This window comes from Gorilla gorilla, chromosome 4 (assembly GCF_029281585.2).
Source record: "Gorilla gorilla gorilla isolate KB3781 chromosome 4, NHGRI_mGorGor1-v2.1_pri, whole genome shotgun sequence".
NCBI classification, from domain to species: domain Eukaryota; kingdom Metazoa; phylum Chordata; class Mammalia; order Primates; family Hominidae; genus Gorilla; species Gorilla gorilla.
The window spans coordinates 57,362,402-57,386,336 of NC_073228.2; the positions used below are offsets into that span (position 1 = coordinate 57,362,402).

Sequence of the window (23,935 nt, forward strand, 5' to 3'; positions counted from 1 at the left end):
CTCATAACCAAACAAAAAACATTTTCTTTAAAACAGGACAATCTGAGGGCTTCCGTTTTGGTTTCTAAGCGAGCAGATGAATTGATTCACGATTTAGCCACTTAAGGCCCTTATCATCCAGTTCAATAGCAGTAGTTACCCTGATGTTTTTGACTATATAGATTTAAATGGTTTTTCTCAGTCACAGATTGTTTAAATTGCACTCATAATGGATTGGTGGTTAAAGACAAAAAGCATATAGAACATTGCAATACAGCAAATTAATAAAATTAAAACAGTAAATTTTATCTCAAGATAATCTTTACATTTATAACTTGCATTATTCTAATAGAAATGTGTGTATGTGTATATGTATATGTATACATATGAATGTCTTATCAAAATGTCTCTAGTATTTGAAATGCCCGGGTTAAAAAAAAGAAACAGTGATAATTATATCTAATTTAGTTGATTTTGTTTGTGTGGGGGGGGGGGGGGGCACTGAGGGACTAATTTGCTCCTAAGTGTTTATAAATAGCAGCCTGAAACCTCCTCATTTAGATCTTCATTTGAAAACAAAGCTTGAACATTATAAAACAAAAACAAGTTGATTTTTTTAAAAGAGCAGAATACAAGTTTCTCAAAATATCAGGTCAGGGAAGCAACTCCTCTCTCCCACATTTTTTTATACATAACTTAAATGTTAAATTTTAACCTATATATGCAGTCTTTAAAGCACATGTACTTTAGAATTTGTAAAGTATGGTTTTTATTACACAATTAAACACTGCATTTATCTTATTAACTTAGAAAATTCAGTTTGTCTTTATGGACTAGTAATATCTTAAAGGTATTCAACTTTATAATACATAGTTTAATAATATACTCATCAAAATAAAATGCTTTTTCTTCAAATTATTTCTCCCATACGTAATGTAAACAATTTAACCAAATGACCAAAAAGAAAAATTCCTATAGGGATTCACAAAATTCAAAAATCTCAGCCAGGCACGGTGGCTCAGTAATCCTAGCACTTTGGGAGGCCAAGGTAGGCTGATCACTTGAGGCCAGGGGTTTGAGACCAGCCTGGCCAAGATGGCAAAATCCCATCTCTACAAAAGGTACAAAAATTAGCCAGGCATGGTGGCAGATGTCTGTAATCCCAGCTACTTGGGAGGCTAAGGAGGGAGAATCACTTGAACCCAGGAGGCGGAGGAGGCTGCAGTGAGCTGAAATTGCACTACTGCACTCCAGCCTGGGTAATAGAGTGAGACTCCATCTCAAAAGAAAAAACTATATATATATATATATTATATATATGAAAAAAATTTGAGAGTTCCTCTACAGATTATTCAAAATGCTGCAATATGGCAAACTACTGGAGATAGAGTTACTGGATCAAAGTCTAAATAGACACTAATTTGAAAAATACAATCCTATGAGAAATGAGTGCAAATCTCCCAAGGCTGAAAAGTCAGGAATAGGGAAGAATCTCCTACTGCTCAAACTCTGTCGTTCTGAGGCATGACCTGTTAGGCCTACTGTAAGCCAGTCCTCACCAACTGCCTCACATTTTACATGGAGGCCACAGTAATTCAGACCGTCAAGACCGAGATAAATAAAAATACAGGACCTTTTTGTGATCTTAAGTTGCCATTAAATGTTTGGTGACTCAGATAATTTGGCTTTGGATCTACTGTACTGCTAGACCCATAGGCCTTCCTCAGGGGAAGAGGTCCCAAAACAATACTTACCAGGCCAGCACTAAAACAGTAATTCTTAAACTATAATGTGCATCAACATTTTAACATACCAGGAATGCCACTGAAAGTGCAGAACCCAGGGGCCATACTTTAGAGATTCTGATTCATTACATCAGAAGTAGGGCCTAGTAATTAGTATTTTTAACAAGCAGCCCAAATGATTCTGATGATGGTGGCCCCTAGTTCATAGACAGAAAAACATGAAGACTTCTATTCCATGTATCACAAAGAATAATTACTAACGTCTAGGCATTTTTTTGTTTTGTTTTGTTTTGTTTTTTGAGACAGAGTCTAGGTCTTGTTGCCCAGGCTGGAGTGTAATGGCACAATCTTCGCTCACTGCAACCTCTGCCTCCCGGGTTCAAGTGATTCTCCTGCCTCAGCCTCCCGAGTAGTTGGGATTACAGGCTCATGCCACCACGCTCGGCTAATTTTGTATTTTTAGTAGAGATGGGGTTTCTCCATTTTGGTCAGGCTGGTCTTGAACTCCTGACCTCAGATGATCTACCTGCCTCAGCCTCCCAAAGTGCTGGGATTACAGGCGTAAGCCACCATGCCCGGCCTTTGTTTGTATTCTTTACTGAGTTGAACTGAATACTGTATTGAATTTCTGTGTAACAGGTAAGAGAAAAAGATAAATTTTTGATATGAAGCCTCAGATTCAAGGGTTGGGTTTTTCCCCCTAACTAATAATATTTTTAATTATATTCCCATTTTACTTAAAAGCACTAAGATTTCACATATACTTCACTTAATTCTCAGCACAGGTAAAGAACAGTATTAATTAACTCTACTATACAGACAGAAGAAAAGCAGTATGAAAGAAATTTGCTCAGTCACGTCCAGAATCAGTGGAAGTAGCATCATCAGAACCTCACTACCCAATTTAAGTTAACACAATTCAGCTGACCACATTGCAGCCTAAACTTAAATTGGTACTCACTAGCCATAAATATTTAGGTTCTTATTTCACAAACTTGGGGAAAAAACAGAAAACTTCCAGGTAAAAAGACTTACATAGGCATACTTATTCTTTTTTTCTTTCTTTTTTTTTTCCGAGACAGAGTCTTGCTGTATTACCCAGCCTGGAGTGCAGCGGCATGATCTCAGCTCACTGCAACCTCTGCCTCCTGGGCTCAAGCGATCCTCCCACCTCAACCTCCCAAGTAGCTGGGATTACAGGCATGTGCCACTATGCTCCGCTAATTTTTGTATTTTTTGTAGAGATGGGATTTTGCCATGTTGCACAGGCTGGTCGAATTCCTGAGTTCAAGTGATCCGCCCACCTTGGCCTCCCAAAGTGCTGGAGTTGCAGGTGTGAGCCACAGCACCCAGCAGCATACTTACTGTTTTATGATAACTTCTCAGACTTCATTAATTAATTGGACAGAAAAAGAAGCCTCAGCTGGGCTCTGTGGCTCACACCTGTAATCCCAGTGCTTTGGGAGACCAAGGCAGGAGGATCACATTAGGTCAGGAGTTCAAGACCAGCCTGGCCAACATGGTGAAACCTCATCTCTACTGGAAAAAAAAAAAAAAAAAAAAAATTAGCTGGGCGTGGTGGCATGCACCTGTAATCCCAGCTACTCAGGAAGCTGAGGTAGGAGAATTGTTTGAACCCGGGAGGTGGAGGTTGCAGTGAGCCGAGATCACGCCACTGCACTCCAGCCTGGGTGACAGAGCTAGACTCAGTCTTGAAAAAAGGCAAGCCTCGAGAAGTTGCTTATTATTTATAGTATGAAATAATCATCCACAAAGACCTTAAAACTAGCAAACACACATATACATATGGGCTTATGCTCAATATTGCTTCAGGCAGGGAATAGGTATTCTCCAAGTCATTCTTAACCTTCAGACTAGAGAGGAAGCATAGCACAGTGGACAAGACCTAGAGCCAGACTATCTGAGTCTGAGTCCTAGTTCTGCCCCATAATAATTAGGCCTCTCTGAGTTTCCTCATCTATAAAACAGAAATCCTTTACTAACCCTTACTAGGATTAAGTGAGTTTCTAGCCTGTCCTAGGAAGCTTAATGAAAAATGCATCTAAGGCTAAAGAGCGTTAATTAAAACCAGAGTCAGGAAACTGCATGCCACAGTGGCCTACATAGTTTCCATGGGAGATTGTTAAATGTGATTCTAAGGTTTCAAACAACCAATACGGAAAAGAAAGCTGATCAGGCATGCTACACTGATACACAGAAAAATCCAAAACTTGTTAGAAATTTGATGGGGCTTCATAAAGAAGAAAACATAATGAAGTAAGTAATGGCTCTGATAACAAGCTAACAACAGATCCAAATAGGGTAGTTTCCCATGACGACTGTTATTACTACAGACTGATAGTATTCGCGTAATTTAGTAAAAGCAATTTTATTAGGGGTCAAAAACAATGCAGTCCAGGTATCCAGATGTCTATTAATAATGCTTGATTCAGAGGTGAATTTCAGACTATCTGTAAGAACAGCACTACCTTGTATCCTTTTTTTTTTTTTTTTTTTTTTTTTTGAGACAGAGTCTCGCTCTGTCGCCCAGGGTGGAGTGCAGTGGCGCGATCTCGGCTCACTGCAAGCTCCGCCTCCTGGGTTCACGCCATTCTCCTGCCTCAGCCTCCCAAGTAGCTGGGACTACAGGCGCCCGCCACCACGCCCGGCTAATTTTTTGTATTTTTAGTAGAGACGGGGTTTCACCGTGTTAGCCAAGATGGTCTCTATCTCCTGACCTCGTGATCCACCCGCCTCGGCCTCCCAAAGTGCTGGGATTACAGGCGTGAGCCACCGCGCCCGGCCCCTTGTATCCTTTAAGCAATCCTTCCTAAATACTTTATCTCAGTCAAATTTTGATAAATACTTAAGAGGTAATGAGACTGAGTTTGAAGTCTGGCCAGAATTCGTAATACAGCTCTCCTATGGTGCCTGTTAAATACAATCACATAGGCCTTAACAGACAATGATGATAAGGTTGAGAACTTGTGAAAACAGAGGAAACTACTAAACATACTTGCTTGAATATTTACAGTAAGCAGAGAGGAAGAAAGGCCAAAATTCTCTTTAGAAATTGTTTTGACAGAATGTGAGCTGCTCTAATAATGTCATTCTATGTGACCACTTACAGCAAGCTTGTCCAACCTGAGGCCACATGTGACCCAATACAAATTCGTAAACCTTCTTAAAACATCATGAGATTCTTTTGCGATTTTTTTTTTTTAGCTCATCAGCTATTGTGAGTGTATTTTATGTGTGGCCCAAGACAATTCTCAATTCTCCTCCCAATGTGGCCCAGGGAAGCCAAAAGACTGGACACTCCTGACTTAGGAGTTTAAAACTAAAACATGAAACAGAGTACAAAAAAAAAAAAAAAAAAGGCTGTGGGGGGTGTGGGAGGAATAAAGAAATTGTTGTGAATTCATCTTAGAGATGCAAACGGGATCCAGGAAATTAGAATGCTCAATTCAATACAGATAATATTAACCACTGATGTTTATAATTGCTTTGCTTCAGGCAGAGGAAGATGCTTAAGAAAGTTTTTAAAATACTTCAAAAAGCTCATACAAATAAATTTTTTTAAGTTGTAATAACAGGAAAAATTATGGCTCAGAACTAGGCAAAGTACTGTGAAAGGATTTTAAATTTTGATTACACACCAGTATAAAGGGATGACAAAGACAGAAAAATGGTAAACTGGATATCTGAATCATATTCCATTTGCAGACACACATCGTAACTCTGACAGCCTGCTAAAAAGCCGGCCTGTTAGCAAATCCATTTATGAACATTACTAAATCATCAATGGACTGATGATCATTATACTAGTTACACTAGAAAACCTAATTATTTTGATTTCTGTGGATCTAATATAATGACCTGATATTTAAAGCCAGCTGCCACTTTCCTGAGATCTGAATCCATCTAAACTTTTCTTCTGACCTAAAAAAACAAATAATTCCAAGGAGATCCAAATATATCAAATAATACAAGGAAGCAGCATAAACACTTAATTTCTGTGAGAAAGGCAACTACTCTGGAAGGTAGAACAATGCATGAAACTTTGCTGAGGCATCTATTATCTCCACATGGTACTTTCATTTGAAAGCTGAAATGAAGTCACAGTGAAGCAGGTACTATCAGATCACGTCATTTTCATCTAAGTATGTCCTTCACTAAACTAAGAGTCTAGGTTCAATTTTCATGAATTATGAAAACTGGAATCAGTCAACTCATTTAAAAGCCACAGAATTAGCTACAATTCAGGTGAACACGTAAAAAGGCATTGTTTTAATATTTTAACAGGATCTAAAGGCCATACTTCCTTCAAATAAAGCTTCCCCAAATGAATCCCCTAGGAAGAGTTTCATAATTTCCTACAATTTGAAACAAGACAAATCAACATCTTGCTTTTTCCAGATTTCTTACCTGTGTTGCCAAACTCAAGACCTGCTGGACTAGCTCCTGTGTTTCTGATGGTTTCTTGAGAAACAGCTTCACTATGGCAGTAAGCAGAGTGAGCTGCACCTAAACAGACATAATTTGTGATAGAGTGAAAGAATGGCACTGGCATTATTCCCTGCCATCATCTCCAAAGTGGTGTTTCCCCAACTATGAATTACTATGGAGCCTTTCTGATTTTGGTTAAGAGACAAAAGGCTGAAACTCAATAAATATCAACAATAGCAGTCAAAAGTATTCGTGGGAAATACAAAGGTATTCAACCAAAAACTCTACCCTTTTAACCTCAAAATGCATTTTTGGCACAAAATATTGCTTGTTTCTAAGCCAGACAGTTACCTGTGTTTATTATTATTATTATTATTACTATTATTATTTTGAGACAAGGTCTCCCTCTATTGCCCAGGCCGCACATCCATAGCTCATTGTAGCCTCAAACTCCTGGACTCAAGCAATCCTCCTGCCTCAGCTTCCCAAGTAGCTGGGACTACAGGTGCAAGCCACTACAACTAATTTTTAAAATTTTTGTATTGTTTGTAGAGATGTAGTCTTGCAATGTTGCCAGGGCTGGTCTCATACCCCTGGCTTGAAGCGATTCTCCCGCATCAGCCTTCCAAAGTACTGGGATTACAGGCATGAGTAACTGAGCCTGGCTTGTATTTCTTAAAGTATATGTTAACATACTGATGGTGATAAAATTGGCTCCTGAGCAAGTCTTTCATTATTTACTTCTACCAAAAGCTACAATTTGGGGGGAATTATGGAATCATCTGTCATACTGGGGCAAGAGCCAAGACAGTAGAATTATGTCAGATTACAGCCTATTAGGAGTTGGCTGCTAAACCACAAAGCTATTGACTTGTACATACTCCTTGAGTTAGGTCTATTAAAATTGCTATAGTAGATTACATACATGATTTTCTATTTGCTTTGAGTACAAATGCCAAGAAAAAAGGGCTTAATAATTTATTGGCTTCCTGGTCCCGTGGCTCTAATTTTGGTAGGGGAAAGTGAGAAGCAGTCTCAGAATTTTCATCCAAAGATAATCTTTTCAAACCTCACCACAGCCTCTAGCGAAAATCCCTGCTGTAATGAGCCACAGCCATTACTAACAGAAATGTGTAGTCATTCTTAGGTGACAGAAAATAAAAAAGTAGTGGTAACTACTGCTCTAAGCCAGTGGTTGTCAAAGTGTGGTTCCGGATTCCCAGCAGCAGCATCACCCTGAACCTTGTAAGACATACAAATACTTAGGCACATCTCAGACCTACTGAGTCAGATACTCTCGGGGTGAAGCCCAGCAACATGTGCTTTAAAAATGCCCCCCAGGTGTTAATAATGCTCACTGAAGTTTGAGAACTACTGGTCTGAGTTATGTAGGTTTTTAACGTTAGAAATCAGTAAAACTGGCCAGGCAAGGTGGCTCACACCTGTGATCCCAGCACTTTGGGAAGCCGAGGTAGGTGGATCGCCTAAGGTCAGGAGTTTGAGACCAGCCTGGCCAACATGGTGAAACCCTGTCTCTACTAAAAATACAAAAAATTAGTTGGGAGTGATGGTGAATGCCTGTAATCCCAGCTACTCGAGAGGCTGAGGTGGGAGAATCGCCTGAACCTAGGAGGCAGAGGTTGCAGTGAGCCAAGATCCTGCCACTACACTCCAGCCTTGGCAACAAGAGTGAAACTGTCTCAAAAAAAAAAAAAAAAAATCAGTAAAACTGGCCAGGCACAGTGGCTCATGTCCGTAATCCCAGCACTTTGGGAGGCCGAGGCGGGTGGATCACCTAAGTTCAGGAGTTCAAGACCAGCCTGGCCAACATGGTGAAACCCTGTCTCCACTAAAAATATAAAAATTAGCCGGGTGTGGTGGTGCACACCTATAATCCCAGCTACTTGGGAGGCTGAAGCAGGAGAATTGCTTGAACCCAGGAGACAAAGGTTGCAGTGAGCCAAGATCCTGCCACTGCACTCCAGCCTGGACAACAAAGCGAGACTCTGTCTCGAAAACAAAAACAAAAAATCAGTAAAACTGAGAAGAGACATCCCTGTTGGGAGAAAAATGAACATACTATATGTAAATACAGACACAGAAGAAACTGCCTATAACCTTTGCTTTCTCTGAAATCTCCCCAAAGACATCTAAAACTACTAGGATAGACAAGAGACAAGAACTTACCTGGGTGCTTTCATCGTGAAAACCCTCCAGGAAGCTTTCTAGTAACTCATCTGCATTGTCAATTCTTTCAGCATATTCTCCCACAATCCAAATCATAGCTGCTCGAGCATCTGGCTCATCCAGCGAGTCTAAGTTCTCACACAGAGTGGCAATGATACTTTCATACCTGATGAAAAAAAATGAACTATGGTTATTGAGGGCAAAACTAAGAACTATATTTAACAGTGAAGGCTAAAGGCAAAACCACAAACAAGGGACCCTAAACCAAACCACCAAACTGTAAAAGCTTTTAGTCAAGAGAATGAATAGGTTTTAAGTCAGAAGATTTTAATGACTTAAATTTCCCTTCAATTATTTTTTAAGACCTAGACCTTAAAACCTTTATAAAAATTCATCAGATGTTCTTTTGTTTTGTTTTTTGAGACAGGGAGACAGGGTCTCACTCTTGTCACCCAGGCTAGAGTGCATTGGCATGATCATAGCTCACTGTAACCTCAAAGTCCTGGGCTCAAGCAATCCTCCCTCCTCAGTCTCCTAAGTAGCTAGGACTACAGTTGAGTGCCACCGCACTCAGCTAAATTTTAAAAATTTTTTTGTAGAGATGGGGGTCTTGCTATTTTGATAGGCTGGTCTCAAACTTGTGGCCTCAAGTGATCCTCTCACCTTGGTCTCCCAAAGTGATGAAATTACAGGTGCGAGCCACACTGCCATTTTTACAAGGAAAAATTAACCTGTGGTGTAAGATAATATCACTACCTTGTATTTGTAACAATCTTTCATATAAGTACATTAGAAAATTTTCGTATTGTTCCATTTTGCCTTCATGGTAGAGAGGAACAGAAATTCCACTTTATTTTTAGGCAAATGAAGTTAGACAACAGTGTCCAGACAAGAAGTAAATCTGTCCCTTAATCCACTTATCTCTCCTTTTTATAAAAGAGAGCTTTCTTTTTTTTTTTTTTTTTTTTTTTCTCGAGACGGAGTGTTGCTCTGTCGCCCAGGCTGGAGTGCAGTGGCGCGATCCTGGCTCACTGCAAGCTCTGCCTCCCGGGTTCATGCCATTCTCCTGCCTCAGCCTCCCGAGTAGCTGGGACTACAGGTGCCCACCACCACGCCTGGCTAATTTTTTTTGTATTTTTAGTAGAGACAGGGTTTCTCCATGTTAGCCAGGATGGTCTCCATCTCCTGACCTTGTGATCCGCCCACCTCGGCCTCCCAAAGTGCTGGGATTACAGGCGTGAGCCACCGCGCCTGGCCCCAAAGAGATCTTTCTTTATGTTAGTTCTTCTAAAGGTACCTGCACTGACTTATTTCTCCAAAGAAAGAAGTAATTAAAATATTTATTTTTACATATCTACAGCTCTCTCAGGCTTACCATGTTGACTCCATCTCCTTGGCTAATGTAGTTTTAACGATTAGAATGACCCTGTATAATAAATTAGATGTGGACAACTAAATAGCACACTTAACTAAGTATCTGCCTACTTTTACTGATTAAACCAGGCTCTTGATTGCTTTCTTAAACGTAAACCGTCCTAACTCTTTATTAACCATAAACCAGAAATGGATATATTTCTCTACCAATCACATTCAGATACACATCTTCACCCTTAATAAGTTTAAATGTCGGGCACAGTGGCACAGGCCTGTAGTCCTAGCTACTGGAGAGGCTGAGGCAAGAGGATCACTTAAGCCCAGGAATATGTGTCCAGCCTGGGCAACACAGTGAGATCCTGTCTGAAAACAAACAACAAAAAAACTTAATTAAAAAAAGTTTAGGCTGGGCACAGTGGCTCATGCCCATAATCCTAGCACTTTGGGAGGCCGAGGTGGGGGGGATCACTCGAGGTCAGAAGTTCAAGACCAGCCTGGCCAATACAGTGAAACCCTGTCTCTACTAAAAATACAAAAATTAGCCGGGTGTGGTGGCAGGCACCTGTAATCCCAGCTACTCGGGAGATTGAGGCAGGAGAATGTTTGAACCCGGGAGGCAGAGGTTGCAGTGAGCTGAGATCACGCTACTGCACTCCAGCCTGGGCAACAGAGTGAGACTGTCACAAAAAAAAAAAAAAAAAAAAAAAAAAAAAATTTAGAAACCGACCCTCTTCTTTATTAGGAGAGTAGTAAAAGTATGTGGTTCTCTTTCCAAAATAACTATTTCTAAAATTTTAAAAATATACACAATGCTTAATAAACCACTACCTTGCCAAAATATATCTACTAATTCTTGAGCCCACCACTAAGCTAACTTACTACAAGCTGCTTCATTTAACACTATCTTTAAAGACGATCAGAAGTGGGCCGGGCATCGTGGCTCATGCCTGTAATCCCAGCACTTTGGGAGGCTGAGGTGGATGGATCACCTGAGGTCAGGAGTTCGAGAGTGGCCTGGCTAGTGAAACCCCATCTCTACTAAAAATACAAAAATTAGCCAGACATGGTGGCATGCACCTGTAATCATAGCTACTTGGGAAGCTGAGGCAGGAGAATCACTTGAACCCGGGAGGCGGAGGTCGCAGTGAGCTGCGATCGCACCACTGCACTCACCTGGGCAACAGAGTGAGACTCCGTCTCAAAAAAGACAATCAGAAGCTCTATGAGTGTAAGGCAAAATGAGATTTAAGATGCTTATAAAACCTGCTTTTATTTCATTTTCAGATTCCTTAATTACTTGTTTTCAAAAATCAAATCTAAAAAAGTATTTTTGCTTCATATACTAAGAGGCCCTCAATCTGAAAAACTTGTGAAGTAAAAATGCAGATTTTTTTTATATATCTGTATGAGAATAACTACAATACTTCAGAAAAGGCATGAGACTGATAATGTTACATGTTCTGTAATTCTCCACAATGTAGTAGGTAACATGCAAAGTAAATAGCACAGCTGTTCCCTTCCTGGCTTTTATGGTAGGGTGCTATACGATATATCATCCAAACTTATACATTTCTGAGAAGAAAAGGTGCACAATCATTAATTATGTCTGGATAACAGGTATAAACTGAGATTATGCCTGAACAACCTAGAATATATAGATATCCTATTTAACAGTAACTTTGCCATCAAAGAATCTGGTTAACTTTAAAATATGCCAATAGACAATGCATATTCAGGCAGAGCTTCAATTCTTCCTAAAGAAAGAAAGCAGAGTGAAAACTCAGGTTTTAATCCCTGTGCTAACCATTTTATGTTTCCGATTTTTGATAAAGTATCCTATTATGACCAGGAACATTCAAAAGAGTAATTCTTACCTAGGCAATTTCAAAGTGCCTTAAACATTTCCTAAGTAATTTGAGAAAGAGGGGTAAAGGTATTTGGACATACTTGTTGGGGTATTTGCGGAAGATGTCCCTGATGACAACAATTGCTTCTTGGACCACATAATTCACTTTGGTCTGGATTAGATCAAGCAATGTGCTTACACAGCGCTCTGCAGATTGCTGGGAAGAAAAATACAAAAAATGAGAAGTCAGATGATCTATGCAATAACACCACCTCAACATAAAAATTTTGAAACATGCAGGTGCATCAACTAAACCAAACTAAATGATCAGGCACTTAATTTGATCAAGCTGTACTACAGGCTAGATACCAAGCTATATGATACAGTTTTATTTATTATTTGAACTGATAGGTGAATCAGTTCAAATGAATCCTTTGAATACAAACAAAAGGATGTTCCTCATGATGTATAAACATCTGAAAAACATTTATGTCAGGGATATTAATTTTCAAAGAAAATTATCATCTCAACTGTACTGCTTTTGATTAAAAAAAAAAAATACTACCAAGGCTAGGCGTGATGGCGCATGCCTGTAATCCCAGCATTTTGGGAGGCTGAGGCAGGTAGATCACCTGAGGTCAGGGGTTTGCGACCAGCCTAACATGGTGAAACCCCGTCTTCACTAAATACAAAAAAATTAGGCAGGTGCATGCCTGTAATCCGAGCTACTTGGGAGGCTTTGACAGAAGAATCGCTTGCATCTGGGAGGTGGAGGTTGCAATGAGCCGAGATCACGCCATTGTACTCCAGCCTGGGCAACAACAGCGAAATTCTGTCTCAAAACAAAAAACACAAACAAACAAAAGGCCAGGCACTGTGGCTCATGACTGTAATCCCAGCACTAGCACTTTGGGAGGCCGAGGCAGCTGGATCATGAGGTCAGGAGTTCAAGACCAGCCTAGCCAAAATGGTGAAACCCTGTTTCTACTAAAAATACACAAATTAGCCGGGCGTGGTGGCAGGCACCTGTAATCCCAGCTACTCCGGAGGCTGAAGCAGAGAATTGCTTGAATCCAGGAGGCAGAGGTTGTAGTTAGCCGAGATCACACCCCTGCACTCCAATGTGGTTGACAGAACGAGACTCCGTCTCAAAAAACAAAACAAAACAAAACAAAGCAAAACAAAAAACTACCATTATGGTCAGGTGCAGTGGCTCGTGCCTGTAATCCCAGCACTTTGGGAGGTGAGAGGTGGGTGGATTACCTGAAGTCAGGAGTTCTAGACCAACCTGGCCAACATGGTGAAACCCCGTCTCTACTAAAAATACAAAAATTAGCCGGGAGTGGTCACACATGCCTGTAATCCCAGCTACTTGGGAGGCTGAGGCAGGAGAATTGCTTGAGCCCGGGAGACAGAGGTTGCAGTGAGCCGAGATCGTGCCACTGCACTACAGCCTGGCCGACAGAGCGAGACTATGCCCCCACCCCCACCAAAAAAACCTACCATTACAGCAGTATGGCAGAGAAGTACAGTGACATCCAATCACTGTATATACAAAAAGTCCAGAAACAGAGAAACACACACACCCATCTTGGATAGCCAGGAGATAGAAGTAAGAAGAATAAGCCATCGTAGGAGGAAAGAATAAGAATTAAAGAATAAGCCAAAGTAGGAGGTCTTTAACTGAAGTTCATGGATGAGTGGAGATAGCAGAGGGTGTCTTTAAACCTACTGAAATGAAATCGCCAAATTTTGTAGGAGCTGTCAAGCATATTTTCCAGTGAGTGGGTCTACAACTTCCATTACATTTTCAAAGTTACACATGATCCAAAACACTCCAAAGAACTGTAGTACTCGACAATTTACCAATTTTGGGGCTATGAAACTTAAAAGTCTATGGCATTAGATAAACAACAATTTTCCATAGCCTATAATTAATCTAGAAATGGAGTTTTATCTGTTAATCTTTTATTAATGAAGAGAATATGAGAGAATACAGGTGAAAAAACAAATGTACAGAAACTACAAGTGATCATTTTTAAAAGAGAGAGATACCAGAACAGAGATCCTAAAAGTCAAGGACCAGCCTATCATATATTACAATGTACTATAATGGGTCACTCCATTATGTGCCTCCTGATAAGATGCAACAGGAAGTACAGAGAATCACCCAATAGGCATTCTTGCTAAAAATTCTGAACAAGAAAATTACCAAGCCTCTAGATTTAATTATCTAAAGAGGATGGAGGAATAGATAAAACTGCATCACTAAGATACAACAGCCAAATCCAGACTGTGGGAAATTCTATAAGCCTAATGACCTAGTTTCTTCAATACCTGGCACCAAAATAAGTAAGTAAAAAACTTAACAGACACATTATTCAAATGCAATGTGCAGACCTGAGACAGAGTCTTACTCTGTTGCCCAGGCTGGAATGCAGTGACATGATCTTGGCTCACTGCAACCTTTGTCTCCTGGGTTCAAGCATTTCTCCTGCCTCAGCCTCCCGAGTAGCTGGGATTACAGGCGTGCGCCACCATGCCCGGCTAATTTTTTTATTTTTAGTAGAGACAGGGTTTCACCGTGTTGGCCAGGCTGGTCTCAAACTCCTGCCTCAAGTGATCCGCCCGCCTCGGCCTCCCAAAGTGCTAGTATTACAGGTGTGAGCCACAGCGCCTGGCCCAGACCATATTTAGATTTTCATTTGCACAAACTGTAAAAAAGAGATTTTTACATAATTAGGGACAATTGAACATGGACTGAATATTCAATAAAATTAAGAATTATTGTTAGTTGCTGGGCATGGTAATGTGACAATATATTTTTTAAAGTATCTTATCTCTTAGATATACACACTGGACTACTTGAGTAAGATAATACATGGGATTTGTATTCGCATCCCACCCACCTGAAGGAAGAGGAAGAGGGAGAAGATAAAACGGAAACAGTTAACATATCAGTATTTGCTCAAGATGGATGATGACTACACAAGATCTCATTATTCAGTTTTACTTTATTGTACACCTGAAAATTTCTGTTAATAAAAACTTTAGAAGTACTATAACAATCTAAACCACTATAAGCAATTTAATAAAAACAAAATTGTACCTTGAGATCATTTATATGAGGTCATATATAGGATGGTTCTGTTGTACCATGAAATGATTCTGCAGTCTTTTTTTTTTTTTTTTGAGACACAATCTTGCTCTGTCACTAGGCTGAGTGCAGTGGCGCAGTCTATGCTCATTGCAACCTTCCACTCCCTGGTTCAAGCGATTCTCCTGCCTCAGACTCCTGAGTAGCTGGGATTACAAGTATGGGCCACCACGCCCAGCTAATTTTTGTATTTTTAGTACAGACAGGGTTTCACCATGTTGACCAGGATGTCTCGATCTCCTGATTTCATGATCCGCCCAACTCGGCCTCCCAAAGTAAGCGCTGGGATTAGAGGCATGAGCCACCGTGCCCGGCCAATTCTGCAGTCTTTTATGTAGTTCTGTCCTTCTTCTGATTCTATTTATGTCCTCTATTTTATTCATTTTCAGCTATTAATTCCTTTGCTGTTATTGCAACAGCAAAACAGTTGGAAAAATTTAAATATGCTATATTTATTAATATTATAATTGTTATATTAATAAATTATGTAGTATGTAGAATATGGGCCACTGTAAGCATTGAATTACCATAAATTAGTAATACAAGTAAGTGCTTAGCACAGTGCTTGATATAAAGCTCATATTTAGTAAATCCTTAGTATTATCATTAAAATGAATACAAATAACAGGATGTTTCTCCCTCTCCCTCTCCCTCTCTCTCCCTCCCTCTCCCTGTCCCTCTCCCTCTCCCCACGGTCTCCCTCTCCCTCTCTTTCCACGGTCTCCCTCTGATGCCGAGCCGAAGCTGGACTGTACTGCTGCCATCTCGGCTCACTGCAACCTCCCTGCCTGATTCTCCTGCCTCAGCCTGCCGAGTGACTGCGATTGCAGGCGCGTGCCGCCACGCCTGACTGGTTTTCGTATTTTTTTGGTGGAGACGGGGTTTCCCTGTGTTGGCTGGGATGGTCTCCAGCTCCTAACCGCAAGTGATCCGCCAGCCTCGGCCTCCCGAGGTGCCGGGATTGCAGACAGAGTCTCGTTCACTCAGTGCTCAATGGTGCCCAGGCTGGAGTGCAGTGGCGTGATCTCGGCTCGCTACAACCTCCACCTCCAGCAGCCTGCCTTGGCCTCCCAAAGTGCCAAGATTGCAGCCTCTGCCCGGCTGCCACCCCGTCTGGGAAGTGACGAGCGTCTCTGCCTGGCCGCCCATCGTCTGGGATGTGAGGAGCCCCTCTGCCTGGCTGCCCAGTCTCGGAAGTGAGGAGCGCCTCTTCCCGGCCGCCATCCCATCTAGGAAGTGAGAAGCGTCTCTGCCCGGCTGCCCGTCGTCTGAGATGTGGGGAGCGCCTCTGCCCCGCCACCCCGTCTGGGATGTGAGGAGCGCCTCTCCCCGGCCGCGACCCCGTCTGGGAGGTGAGGAGCGTCTCTGCCCGGCCGCCCCGTCTGAGAAGTGAGGAGCCCCTCCGCCTGGCAGCCGCCCCGTCTGAGAAGTGAGGAGCCCCTCCGCCCGGCAGCCGCCCCGTCTGGGAAGTGAGGAGCGTCTCCGCCCGGCAGCCACCCCGTCCAGGAAGGAGGTGGGGGGTCAGCCCCCGCCCGGCCAGCCGCCCCGTCCGGGAGGGAGGTGGGGGGTCAGCCCCCGCCCGGCCAGCCGCCCCGTCCGGGAGGTGGGGGGCGCCTCTGCCCGGCCGCCCCTTCTAGGAAGTGAGGAGCCCTTCTGCCCGGCCACCACCCCGTCTGGGAGGTGTACCCAACAGCTCATTGAGAATGGGCCATGATGACAATGGCGGTTTTGTGGAATAGAAAGGGGGGAAAGGTGGGGAAAAGATTGAGAAATTGGATGGTTGCTGTGTCTGTGTAGAAAGAAGTAGACATAGGAGACTTTTCATTTTGTTCTGTACTAAGAAAAATTCTTCTGCCTTGGGAACCTGTTGATATATGACCTTACCCCCAACCCTGTGCTCTCTGAAACATGTGCTGTGTCCACTCAGGGTTAAATGGATTAAGGGCGGTGCAAGATGTGCTTTGTTAACAGATGCTTGAAGGCAGCATGCTCGTTAAGAGTCATCACCACTCCCTAATCTCAAGTACCCAGGGACACAAACACTGCGGAAGGCCGCAGGGTCCTCTGCCTAGGAAAACCAGAGACCTTTGTTCACTTGTTTATCTGCTGACCTTCCCTCCACTATTGTCCTATGACCCTGCCAAATCCCCCTCTGAATGATCAATAAAAAAAAAGAAAAAAAAAAAAAAGGACCAACAATACCAAATGTCAGCAAGGATGTGCAACAACAGCAATTCTTGTGGACTTCTGGTGGACGTGTAAATTGGTTGAGTCATTTTGGGAAACCCTTTGATATTATCTTCTAACATTGACAAACAAACATTCTGCGACTCAGCAGTTCCACTCCTTGGTGTATATCTAACAGAAATATGTGCACATGTATACCAAGAGACATGTAAGAGAATGTTTCTAGCCACATTATTCACAACAGCTCAGAACTGGAAACAATCTCAATGTCCACCAGTGGTGGAATGGCTAAATAACTCTTGGTATATTCATATAACAGAATACAATAAAAATGAATAAATTAATTATGCATAAAAAAGGGATGTTACTCATGATGTATAAACATTTGAAAAACATTTATGTCAGGGATATTAATTTTCAAAGAAAATTATCTCAACCATACTGCTTTTGATTAAACAAAAAAAAAAAACCTACCATTAAAGTAGTATGGCAGAGGAACAGAAGTAAACATCCCATCATTGTATATACAAAAAGTCCAGAAACAGAAATACATACAAAATTCAGTATATGATAAAGACAACATTTCATAACAGTAAGGAAAGAACAATTTGTTCTGGTGTTTGATCCACTCTACTCATATCTTTCACTAAAATTATTTCCCGGTTGATTAAAATTACCCTTAAACATATAAAACAAGGGCTGGGCGCAGTGGCTTACACCTGTAATCCTAGCATTTTGGGAGGCCAAGGCGGGTGGATCATCTGAGGTCAGGAGTTCAAGACCAGCATAGCCAACATGGTGAAACCCTGTTTCTACTAAAAATACGAAAATTAGCCGGGCGTGGTGGTGCATGCCTGTAATCCCAGCTACTTGGGAGGCTGAGGCAGGAGAATCACTTGAACCCGGGAGGCAGAGGTTGCAGTGAGCTGAGATTGCGCCATTGCACTCCAGCCTGGGCGACAAGTCAAGACTCCATTTCCCCACCACCCCCCAAAAAACAAATAAAACAAAATCATTGCCATAGAAGTAAAAAAAAAAAAAAAAAAAAAAATAGTGAATTTTATATAACTTTAGGTGAAGCACAATTTTCTCAGTGTGCCACTGAGGAAAAACACTGACTGAGAAAAGCTGATACAAAAATCTAAACTTCTGTGCATCAAGAAAGCAGAAGAAATCTAAAGGAAAACAAACTAGGAAAATAAATGCTAACTAAAAGAAGGGTTAACATCTCAATTACAAAAGACTTTAAAACAACAATGTGGAAAAGATAACATATTGGAAAAAGGTGCAGAGGACATGAGTGAGCAATTCCCAAATGGCTAATAAGCATAACTGTTATGAAAAAATGTTCACTTCAACTAGAGTTCAAAGATTTAGTTGCAAGGATACTCCTTATACCACCATTTGGAAAAAGAGTAGAAACAACTTTAAGGTCCTATAATAAGGGATAAAGTTACAAATTCAGTAAGTTATCAAGTAATCACATGTTATGTCTATAAACCAGAAACTAAAGATGACATAAATTTTTCTTTATAATGTGGATCAATGTCCATGATATTACTAGTAAGAAAAAAAAAAGTAGAGGATAAAACAAAGTAAATAAATAGCATTTGTGGAATGATTTCATTTTTATAAAAAAATACATCTTTGTATAGAACACTATATAAACAATGATATAAAATGATGTCTACCAGATTATGTCCACTGCATATCTGAGAGAGTGAAACAGAAGATGGGGGAAGTGGGGTACCCCATTTTTTGTTTAACTTGTTCTATAATTATATATAGTAAACAAATATGATTTTCCTAATAGGAAAAATATGTTTTTTCTTTAAGAAATGACACACAAACCAGTATTTTATTCTAATATATAAAAATCAGAAATAGTAAACAGAAAATAACCAGAAGACCAGGAAGTGAAGAACTCCTGGTCTTAACCTAGTGCCTCAACCTCTCTCCTTTTTAAAACTGAAAAGGACTAGGAGTTTGTTTACTCCTGAAAGAAATAGGCAAAAGTTACTGAACAAAAAAATAGCACCATAGGATTGCTTTTTCAGTGCTATTTATTTGCTCAACAGCTTGTTGCTTCCCAAAGCTATACAGAAAGTTCATTACAATTCTTATGCTGCTGATTCCTGTCCCATGGATGAGTTAGTGCAAACAGGCAATCATTGCCTCTCCTGGTCCAATTAACTGTTTGGCTTGGCAACTCTGTCAAACTGAAAACCTTCATGGCTGAAACAGTTATAGGAAAAGTTCTAAGGTAAATCTGGGTAATCTGAAATGACAGCACTAGATAAGACAGGATTCCTAAAGGGTGACCTTAAGTTTCCTGAGAAAGTTCATTCCTCACATCCTGTCATACTCCCATCAAAGCACACTTAGTCAAAGGAAGAAGTGAAAGCCATCAGAAGTCTTTTCCAGAAGATTATGGAGAACCTTTCCATTAGTCACAATAGATGACTAACAGCCTTGAGGAATCTAGATGCTTTGAGAACACTTTCTAGTAATTCCAGGGCTAGAAAGTCTCTGAACTTCAGAATAAGATATAATTTTTGTATTACTGTTTACAGCTTTGTCAGAGAGGTAGGTCATAAGACAATGGCAGTCTCGTGGAAAAGATGGCTATGTACACTAGTGAAGAGAACAAAACCACCTTACTCTTATGCTACCAAAATCTCTCTGAAAATTATCTACATTAATACTAAGTAGACGGCTAGTAAGATATGTCAACGTAAAAAGAAAAGAAAAACAAGTTGTGACGTGTGGTGATAGTGGCAATAAAAACGATGTTAACATATCAAGATCCAACAAAAAGACTTTCCCATTTCTCCAATGAAGAGAAACATTAAATATCTGAATCAAGTGAGCTAGCAGAACCAGGAATAGAACCCAGGACTAGCTAATTTCTTGCTGTAACAGCCTTTCTATTAAATTATTTGTCAACAGAAACTACATGAAGCAGCACTAAACTGAAAAAAAACAAGGAAGGCCAATTAGGAACAGGTATTTCATAGAAGATTCTCTGACACACATCTGCCTCCTTTTGTTCCGGTAAAGTACTGGTCATACTGTACAAATTGTTTTCGTATTCCTGAGAAATCATATGGTCCAATCCTCTGACTCTAGGCAGAACTGCATATAATCAAGTAGCAAGAACAAACATGGGGCTCTGAACCCATAAAAACAGTGAACAGAAGCCACTGTTAATTTCAACAAATTTCTGAATGAGGACAAACAAATGGAGGACTGCTGACTGATGAAGCAGGGCAATATAAATTACAGCCCATAATACTTACCGGAAGGCTGCAGCCAAGCTAGAAACCAATCTGCCCTCTAAGACCAGATAGGCTCTTCAAGAGGTCTTCCATGTAAAGATAAACCCCCTTCCCTAAAGCAGAAACCTGACAGTCGACAGCCTTGCCTATGTATACAGAAGTCCTAATCAACTTTTCTGTTACCTCTTTCTTAAAGAGAAACGAGCTGCACTTTACTGTATGCATGGTATACATCTCAATTAAAAAATTATATGTATAGATATGCAATCATCACCAAAAAATATCCGATAATTAAATTCAAAGTGCAGAAACAAAAAAACGAATCATTCATATCCTCAGAGATTCAAGAAGCTATTGCAACCACAAAAAGAGGAATGCAAGGAAAAATATACCAATAACAAGAAATAAGGAGGCTGTATGGAATGATGTGCAGAAGCCAGAAAAGCAATCAGTCAGAGTAGAACAAACAAGAAGACAGAGGACTGCAAAAGAGAAGGGTCTAAGACAAAAGAAAGTTTACAGATTTGATATTATGCTTAAGGAACAGGAATAATATAGGGGCATGATAAAGACACGCATGCAAGAAAAAAAGAGGCAATTTAAGAAACTCCAGGGCCAGGTGTGGTAACTCACACCCATAATCTCAACACTTTGGGAGGCTGAGGCAGGCGGATCACTTGAGGCTAGGAGTTCAAGACCAGCCCGGCCAACATGGCGAAACCTCGTCTCTACTAAAAATACAAAAATTAGCTAGGTGTGATAGCGTATGCCTGTAATCCCAGCTACTCAGGAGGCTGAGGCATAAGAGTCGCTTGAGCCCGGGAGGCAGAGGTTGCAGTGAGCTGAGATCATACCACTGCACTCCAGCCTGGGCAACAGAGACTCTGTCTCAAAAATCAAAACAAAACAAAAAACCTCCAGAAAAAAAAAAGATGCTATAAGAAAGAAAATGTAATCATTTGCATTATATTGGCCCTAAATATTTACACAGTCGTAATATGCATAAATTTTGCAAGCCAACAGTTGATAGAATAAGAAACAAAGGCATATTATTTCAATCTACCATGATAATGGATATAGGAACAAAAACCTTCATTATGTAACTACACTGGAAAACAGGAGACAGAAGTGGGAATGGTGGGTGTATGAAGTAAACTTCTTATAGCAGATAGTTAACAGAAAAAGTCTATGATAGGTAAATTAATAAATAATAGTATAAGAATATTATTGTTGTTCTTTTTTTGAGACAGCGTCTTGCTCTGTCACCCAGAGTGAAAAGGTTTCAGGCTGGAGTGCAGTGGCGCAATAACAGCTTACTACAGTCTCAACCTCCCAGACTCAAGCAATCTTCCTGCCTCAGCCTTCCAAGTAGCTGGGACTACAGGTGTGTGCCACCACACCCAGCTAACTTAAAAAAGTTTTTGTAGAAATAGAGCCTTACTATGTTGCCTAGGGTGGTCTCAAACTGCTGGGCTCAAGCAGTCCTCTCACCTTGGCCTCCCAAAGCGCTGGGATTACACGTGTGAGCCACTGCACCCAGCCAAGAATATTATTTAGAGATATGGCAGCCCAGTCATGTCTCCAAATCCATGGGAGGTTGGTTCCTGGGCCCCTGTGGATACCAAAATCCATGGATGCTTAAGTGCCTTACATAAAATGGTATAGTATTTGCATTTATACACATCCTCTTGTATACTTTAAACCATCTCTAGATTATTTATAATACCTAATGCAATGTAAATACTATGTAAATAATTGTTATATTGTTTAAGGAATATAGACAAAAAAAGGTCTGTACATGCTCAGTATAGACAAAACCATCCTTTTTCTTTTCCCCTGAATATTTTTGATCCGCAGTTAGCTGAATCCACGGATGTGGAACTCATGGATATGGAGGACCTATTTTAATCAAAAGAATCACTAAAAGCAAAATCAGAGTTAAAAATATTCCCTCTGAGAAGAAAGTCTAGGTAGGGAAGGGAGGAACCAGAGACAGCTGCTTTCCATTAAAAATTCTTTAACATTGAAACTGTGTGCTTTATTATTTTGATAAACTTAAAAATTATTTTAAAGAAAAAAGTGAAGAGAACTCTCAGAATCCCCAATACGTGATCCTAACTACCATCAGACACTTGCCTCCACCTTGATGGCACACCGTCCAATGGCCCGCACAGCTTTTCGAACAAAGTCAACATCCACCTCTGTAGCATATTCTTTCAGTTCTGCCAGAACCTGTTAAACCCAGGAAGTGGTTAATCATTAAGGATTCTCAAATAGCAATCTCACAGCCTAGCTTCTTTAAAGGCCAGACCTTAAGAGCTAAAACATCATCAACTTGAGTCTGCATAAAGTCTGACCTGAGCAATGTTGGCTTGAGATGCCAAACGAATCATGATGTCCAACTTCTCTAGTTTAACATAGATGGGATCATTGTACTTCACAAAGAAGACTTTGATTTCCTGCTTCAAGATTTCAGGCCTAGGGTACACAGAAACAGAAGAAAGGAAGGTGAAGGCATATACTGATATACCCTTCTGAGACTGTAGTAATACCTAATCTGTGCCTCTCTGCTCTCCTCTTGCTCCACTCAGGCAAAAAAAAAAAAAAAAAAGCATAAACTTCCTCTATACGCCTCTATTCTTATCAGTTCCACTTGGCAGATTATTTTTATCCTTTTTAAGCATCAGGGCACATGTTGCCATGAAGAACTGCTAGAACAACAATCTGGCTCTAAACTACAGCCTGAACCATATCAACCAGGCACTAGACAGTATATCAGAAAGAGACCCTTCAGAAAACAAACTGGATTGTGGAGCAACGCATGGCATTTATTATAGAAACACTGTAATATCAACTGTTAGCCTCCTGGTGCTAGGCAAGCAAGTTTTTCTGCCATATAACATTTTCATTTCCATATATATTAAATAGAGATTAACACTAGCCTAATTAACATTGACATTATTAAGCTTAATGCAAAATTACAAACACTTTAATCAACACTTCGCTATTTCCCAACCTTTTCTGGACAATTAAGTTGATGTTCCTCAGGGCGACATACTGCACTTCTGGCTCCCCAGACAGCAAAGTGACAAGTGGAGGGGCTAACTTCTTCAGCAGCATATTATAGTAGTCAGAATCCTTAGGTAACAATTCTAGAAACTTCATTAGGACTTTTACCGCTGAAAGCACCACTGCTGAGTTGGCATGGGATAGCCGGGGAGTTACCCGCTCACAGATGCTGAGGGCGGAGAATGAAAATTAATATCATGAATTATAATTTATTTGCTGAATTCATTCTATAAGGTAATATGTCAGAGTCTAATGGCCAAGTATCAAAAAATTAAAGAATTAGTTAGAAAAGTCAAAGCTCCATGCTTAGGTAAAATTGGGATCCAACAATGCAGAAGCCTCATTCTCAGCAAACTACAGGCAGAGCAGGGACATAAGAAGACTTCAGGAAACCAGCAATAAGGGATGTTCAAACTGGAAAGAAACTAGCAATACCCAACACACTTGAGCTCACACCATTTACCTTCTTGTTTTATAGTCCTCTTTGTCTCCCCATATTATGTTAGGGCTCCCTGCCTCTCAGCCCATTTCTACTCAACCTATAGGAAGTCAAATTAAGCATTCTGAGAGTTATTTCATAGGAAGAGACAGCAAACCCAGTTGTGGCTGAAGATTTCATTGTAAGATACAGAAGGAGGCAGGTTGGTAGGGAAAACAATCCAAC

At 40.6% G+C, this 23,935-nt stretch overlaps 1 protein-coding gene across 11 annotated transcripts in view; it reads right to left on the bottom strand.

Moving 5' to 3' along the window:
• The window catches only part of AP2B1 (adaptor related protein complex 2 subunit beta 1), a 141,732-nt gene that overhangs the window by 76,609 nt on the left and 41,188 nt on the right, over positions 1-23,935 (bottom strand). For all 11 annotated transcript variants that reach the window (XM_055388444.2, XM_055388441.2, XM_019027218.4 and 8 more), the window contains exons 7-12: positions 23,219-23,440; positions 22,560-22,680; positions 22,339-22,434; positions 11,682-11,797; positions 8,361-8,526; positions 6,153-6,251 (exon numbers count right to left, since the gene is read on the bottom strand). In XM_055388444.2, the coding sequence (XP_055244419.1) occupies positions 6,153-6,251; positions 8,361-8,526; positions 11,682-11,797; positions 22,339-22,434; positions 22,560-22,680; positions 23,219-23,440 (820 nt within the window). The remainder of the gene's footprint in view (positions 1-6,152; positions 6,252-8,360; positions 8,527-11,681; positions 11,798-22,338; positions 22,435-22,559; positions 22,681-23,218; positions 23,441-23,935) is intronic.